Source organism: Plasmodium cynomolgi, chromosome 7 (assembly GCF_000321355.1).
Source record: "Plasmodium cynomolgi strain B DNA, chromosome 7, whole genome shotgun sequence".
NCBI lineage: Eukaryota > Apicomplexa > Aconoidasida > Haemosporida > Plasmodiidae > Plasmodium > Plasmodium cynomolgi.
The window spans coordinates 1,233,498-1,240,048 of NC_020400.1; the positions used below are offsets into that span (position 1 = coordinate 1,233,498).

The window sequence follows — 6,551 nt, forward strand, 5'->3', positions numbered from 1 at the left end:
CCCCCAATATTTATATATAATATGGCGAATATATTTTTTTTTTTTGTTTTGTTTTCATACAATTTTAAAATTAAAAAGAAAAATAGCAATTTTGTTTTTTTTTAAATTTTATACATACGAAAAAAACGATTTATGAAAAAAAAGAAGAATTAGCAAAGCTGTCGCACAAAATATGTCAAAGTTTAAAATACAAACATTTTATGGAAAAAAGGGCGACATATGATGTGTTTTTTGGGGGGGGGCTGGCTATTTATTTGTAGGCAAAATGTTATGTAATTTGCCGAGCGGGGAAAATTGGTAGGGACACGCAAGGGGAAGAAAAGAAAAAGTGAACGCAAAAGTGAAAGCAAAAGTGAACGTAAACGTGAAATAAAAGTGAGCGTGAACGTGAAAGTAAAAAACATTAATTCCCAAAAAAATTACCAAAAAAACAAAAAAGAAATTGACAAAATATAGGGGAAAAGTAAAAAAAAAAACATACACAACTGAGGGGACAGTTTGCATATGCAGCATGACAGTGTACTAACCGTACATAGCATTGTAGTACATATGCGTGACGCAATGGCGCCTTCCCAAACAGAATCGAAAAAAAAAAAGCCGTTCACGGTGAAGCAGCATTGATGTGCCTTTTTTATTCCGTTCCGGAAATTATGCCTTTTGGCTGACAAAAAAAAAACTTCTATCTTATTTGCATATCTTTTTTTTTTTTTTTTTTTTGAGACGGAACTGCTTTAATTCTACCAGCAGGAAAAATCCATTCTACTGTTCTGCTTCGATTTTGAGTGCGTTTCCTTTTTTAAAGGGCTCAGTTTGGGTTTGCTTAATTCTTCACTGGTGTTCGTTGCATGGGTGGGTGGGGCCGCGGCGTTGGTTGCTGCCGTTGCACTCTTCTTGAAGTCGTTCCACTTTATGTACTTACCGATGCTGTCATTTTTATTCTGGACGTACTTTCCATCGTCTATGTAGCTCTCTGTGTTATTTTCCTGTCCGCTTTTCTCCTCCTCCTTTTTTCTCATATTTGCTTTCATTTCTTTCACCACGTCTTTGAACGGGTTTGTATAAATGATGACTTCGTTCAGGGTGTGCTGAGCCTGCAAAGGGGGGGGGTAGACAAGCGCGTATCACCGTGTAGCGGTACGTAAAGATCAAAACACATATACGTCGCTTATCCCGGGCAACGGTATTTCTGTCCATCTTTCATATATTACATGACTACTTGCAGTGGGGTCCAGATTTTTCAACTTTCCGAGGGTTTCATTTCCGCCTACAACTGCGTGAGGAATGTGCAGGGGGAGGTGGGGGAAAAATATGTGGTAATGCAAAACAATGTGCGCAATTAGGGTAACGATTTGGCTGGTTCGTCAGAACTTATGTTCACACAGGGCGATTGCTTTTTCGCAAGGACGCACAAATGCTCTGAAGTCTGCAGGCACGGACGATCTCAAGCCAGCATGAATAAGCGCTCTGAAGTCTGCAGGCACGGACGATCTCAAGCCAGCATGAATAAGCGCTCTCAAGTCTGCAGGCACGAACGCTCTCAAGTCTGCAGGCACGAACGCTCTCAAGCCAGCAGGCACTTCCAGCTCACCCTTTCCCACACAGGCGTCCCCCGTGGTGTACTCCTCCGCCAGGCAAATGTAGAACATGTTGGAGTACATCTGGTTGTAGTACCTAAAGAGGTACACATTTCCAAAGCAGCTCTTCTCCGAGGGGGGCTTGTGCCCAGTATGCTTCACATATTTAATTGCCACGTCACTATCATCGTCGCTATTTACCCCCATTATCGATTCTTTGAGTGCCTGCATAGCCTTTTCGTCATTTATCTTGTTTCTCATTTTTTTTTTTTTTAATTTTTTTCTCCAATAAAATCCGGATGCCGCTAAATGGTAATTACTTTTACAGGAACCAAAATAAACAATGTCCTCCCTTTTATCCTTTTTAAAAATATCCGTTTTGTCATAGTATTTATATTCACTGAGGAATAAAAAGTTGTGGCAGAGCTTGGGCAAAGTGGAGGCGTAGAGTTCAATGTTGATCATGCCTACATCCGTTATGAGTCTCACGTAACTGTTTTTCTTGTTTTTTCGAACCTGCTCATAAATCATGTCTTGGACTTGGTTCTCGGAAAGGTATATAAAGCTATGTTTGTACGTAACGTTCGATATGGTTGAAGTTACACTTTGCGCTAATTTATTGTCACTATAATTTTCACATTTTATTTTTATTTCATTTTCGCTGTTATCCTCTCGATCATCTGAGTCAGCATAGTTTTGGGAGAAGAGGTACTTACCATCTCCTCTTTCCATTTGTGTTCCATCTATACCTTCTTTATTCTGAGTTGTATCATTTTTGTCTCCCTTCTTCCCCCAACGATGTTTCCCCATTTGGACATCTTCACATTTGTCTTGCCCACTTTTTACATCCCCCTTTTGCTTCTGCACTTCATGAAGGATACTCATAATGGCCCCATTATCCTGAATCGATTGAGTTTTTATTTTTTTCGCCTGAACAGAGTTTTGGATGAGTTCATTCGATTTGGTTGCTTTATGCAGGGGGTCCTGTAGGACAATCAAATCTGTCTTTTGCATCGGGTCATGCGTAATTGGATCAAACATGTCCTTTTTGTTCTGAAATAATTTGTATATCTCTGCGGAGTATACATTCCCCGTTTTTTTATTTAAAATAATTTTTGAGTGTTGATTAAAGTACTTTCTCGTCACTGGACATATGTACTCATTATTATGTTTGTAAAAGTTTGCTTTAATTAGATTTTTCAGGTCAATTGTTGACTCCGCTTTTTTCCTTTCCTCCTTCCCCTTGGCCATTTCTTCTAAAACGCTTTTTTTATCGTACAGCCTTCCATCTTCATCACAGTAGGGGTCGCTGAAGGGCCTTAGACTTATGCAGCTGAAGAAGGGGAACAACGTGGGCGACACGGGTCGGGTATAGAGGTTGTCCCACTGTGCACGGGGATGCTTTCACATAGGCGCACAACAAAATACAGTGGCGGGAAATGTAGCCCCCAGTGGGTACATATATAAACATATACATACATATAAACACATACATACATATAAACATATATATACCTACGTGCGAACGCTTTTGTGCTGCCCCATACGTGTAATGTTTTTTTTTTCCTTTTTTTTCTCTTGGGACAGCGTAACATATATTATGGTAAAACTGCTCACCAGTAATTAAAAGGGAGGAAGGTCGCGTTCCTGGACTTGTGTTGCTTCTTTATCAAGGCATCTCTTCTATACTCTGACTGCAAAATGTACAACTTATCTTTGCTGTGTTTGTGTTTTCCCATTGTGGCCAATTCGGGGAATTTCGCCGCGTAAATTTTGAAGCGTAAAAATTGTACGGGAGGGTACCCACGGATTGGGGGAACTTGCGTCAGTTTTGTTCCTTCAGCTGGATTTATTTATTTTGTTTCATTTCGCCGTTTCACTTCGCCATTTCGCTTCGCCGTTTCGCTTTGTCCGTTTTACTTCAGCCCGTTTGCGAGCACCAACTGGAGCATTGGTACTCGTCAGCGAGCTCCACACCGAGCTGCACTTTTTTCTAATTGCGCCCTGTGCTGTTTTGAAGGGGCGCCCAAGTGCGCGTGCTTCAGCGAGTACCTTAGCGTATGCACAGCGAGTTGTGAGTTATGCGCATGTACGTGCTGAGAACACATTGCGTATGCACTGTGCAAGTGCTCGGTATGCACTACTATACGTATGTGTTTTTTTTTGTTTTTTTTCTCCTAATTCGCCTAGCGATATTTGCCGCCTAGCCATACGAACGCTGCACAAAGGGGAAAAATGACATGCAAGAATTGTATGTAGAAACACAAACCCATTTTTACCATCGACGTTATGCTGGCGTGCTTCAGAAAGTATGACCCTTTATGCTTTTCCCTGGACTAGAAATGGGCACGCGCATAGGCATACGCACTGGCATACGCTTATGCAAACGTGTACAATGCACGTGTAGGGGGACTTCTCACACTGTCACATTTTTCAGTTGCCCAATTGCAACGTTTTTGCGCGCCTCACGTGTTTAAGCCTCCTCCGACGTACCGCATACAGCGCGTGTGCCGCGTTAGAACGCCATGCGGAAATAGAATAACGCGTTTTTATTTTTCTGTGCAGCGCCCTCCTGTGCTACTGGGTAGCCTCTTCCCCCCCCCCCTTTCCTTCGTATGGAAGTGAGAGTAAAAGGGCATTTTTGGTTGGAAACCCAGGCTTGCGCGCATTTCTCATTGATGAATGCAAAGGAGCTACATACTTGCTTGGTACATCCATGTGACAGTGTCTACTGCTCCAACCCCTTATGGTAAAGTCACTCGATTTAAACGCCTCATCATATGACACATCGAGTGAATACGACGGATTATTTATTGGAAATATATTCAGTGAAATTCAAGATGAAATAAAAAACGAATATGTTACTGAGAAGTTTGAAAAGAAAAATATTTCCGCACAGCTGGGTGAGAGAAAAGGACGTTGTGGTGAGGCCACAAAGGGAACTAGCCATTTTGCTGCTAGGGGGAAAATTAATGTAGACGAGTATGTAAATTTCGTAAGCGAGAAAAAAAATGAATACAAAAAAAAAAAAGGAATACCTCATTGAATATATCAATCAGGGGAAAATAAGAAAATTTCACTACGAAGACATGGAAATTTTATTTAAAAGATTTTACCAGTTTTTGGATTTTCAAGAAAAGTGTTTATTGTGTTGCACGTACTTGTCGTTCCCACATTTGTATTTCAAAGCGCGCCGGGAAAGAGGCTACAAAGAATTTGTAGAGAAGTACCAACACAAGGGCGACAGCAGCGGCAGTGCTAGCACGGCCAGTACTGTTAGTGAGTGTTGTCGTCCCCGCTCCCGTTACCGCGCTTCTGGCGCGCCTTTTTGCGAGTGCCTAGAAACCATTGGACGGTCGAAACAGTACCTAAGCGAGAAAAAGGACGACTACTATATAGACATGATTCACCTTTTGCAGCAAAACAAATTATCCTTTTCGTCCAATGTAAAAAAAGATATTGTTATAAAAGAATTTACCAAAAATGCAAAGGTCACAGAATTTTATAAGTGCAATAATTTTAATGAAAATTGTGTCAATACTCTCCCTGTTAAAGATGTCGATATTGTAGATACAAAATATGTAAACATATGTAGATACCTGGAGAAGCCCCGGCTGACTATTGAACACGTCAAGTCGCTAAACAGTCACACGGAAAATTTTATGCCCCTTTTTGTAAGACGAATATCGCACTGGGAACAAATCAAATCTTGTTTTTTTTTTTTTTTTTTTTTTTTCGCTTTCCATTTTGTGTCGTTTTTCCCTCCATATTTCTGTTTTTTTTCCATTTCTTCAGAAGGTTCACAAGGCCAGCACGCTCATAACGACTGTCGAAAAGAAGCTTCTAATCGAGTGCCTAAAAGTGATCAAGAAGATATTTGTTTACGACAAAATAGACAAGCTAACTGTCATAATTTTTTGTTACTTGAGCAATTTGTACAACGTGGTGATGCGCCTGAATGCGGAGTGTATTTTGAGTTGCTACTCGCGGAAGCATTTCGAATTTTTTCTATACGTAAGTGCGCAAAGTTGATGGCTTTTAAGACGTTCGCCTTGCGTTCCGTGCATTTCAGTGTGTAGTATGTGCAAACGGGGTGTTAGCCCCTTATTTTATTAACTGCTCTATATTTTATTTTATTTTTATTTTTTCCCTCATTGCAGTATTTCTTTCAAGAGAACCCCCCATCCGCTAGACGGACGAAAATGCTAGCCATGAAAGTTTACAGGAGCGGCGATGGACGCGATGACCTCAGCGAGGATTACAACTGCTAGCGATTTTGTTTAGTTTTCACTTTTGTTTATAATTAAAACTTTTTTTTGCATTTGCCTTGTTTATTCGACGCATTTATTTACTCCACTGTTTTGCTCTTCTCCCTGCCCATTAGTCATGCTTCCATATGTTTTATCCCCTCCTACGCAAAATTATATAATTTATAATTCGAGCATGCTGTCATATGTACAGCTTAACCTTTTTTAAGCATTCTACCTTACGTGTGATGCCCCCCTCCCCTAGGGAATTTTGACATAACATGCATACACTCTGTGTGTTCCATCCCTTTTGCCCTTCCACAAATGCTATGAATGAAGAAAAAATAAAATTGCAAAAGGCAATTCCTTTGTTTACGTATCTTTGTTTATGCATCGAACAAGCAAAACTTTGTAATCCTTTTTTTATTTGTTTTTTAAATTAAACCCCCGAATTGGGAAATCACACTTTGTACACATAGGCACGTGCGGGATTGTGTATATATAGCACATGTGCGCCATATGTATGTGTGTACTTTTATTTGAAAGGGCAACCCCGGCGAGTAATCTTTCCGCTCGACAAAGAAAACAATTAACACACTGTTAAGCGTATCTTTGGAAACGTAAAAAATAGTGGGAAAACGAAATGGCATAAAATAATTCCCTCTCGTACGCAACCCCCCAAAGGTTTTTTTTTTTTTTTTGGTACCTTGCATGAATGAAACTTGACTAT

At 40.3% G+C, this 6,551-nt stretch overlaps 2 protein-coding genes across 2 annotated transcripts; one reads left to right on the forward strand and one right to left on the reverse strand.

Annotated features, from left to right (window-relative positions):
* Window positions 1-737: 737 nt before the first annotated feature.
* Window positions 738-3,313, reverse strand: PCYB_073800 (cyclophilin; the record flags this gene model as incomplete). Its single annotated transcript, XM_004221777.1, has 4 exons — window positions 738-1,091; window positions 1,209-1,270; window positions 1,589-2,907; window positions 3,228-3,313. 4 exons carry the CDS (start codon window positions 3,311-3,313, stop codon window positions 738-740), a joined length of 1,821 nt encoding a protein of 606 aa, XP_004221825.1.
* Window positions 3,314-4,663: 1,350 nt separating this feature from the next.
* Window positions 4,664-6,019, forward strand: PCYB_073810 (hypothetical protein; the record flags this gene model as incomplete). The annotated part of the gene is made up of 3 exons (XM_004221778.1): window positions 4,664-5,248; window positions 5,370-5,588; window positions 5,735-6,019. The coding sequence occupies 3 exons, from the start codon at window positions 4,664-4,666 to the stop codon at window positions 5,843-5,845; spliced, it is 915 nt and encodes a 304-aa protein (XP_004221826.1). The 3' UTR covers window positions 5,846-6,019.
* Between the last annotated feature and the right edge of the window lie 532 nt (window positions 6,020-6,551).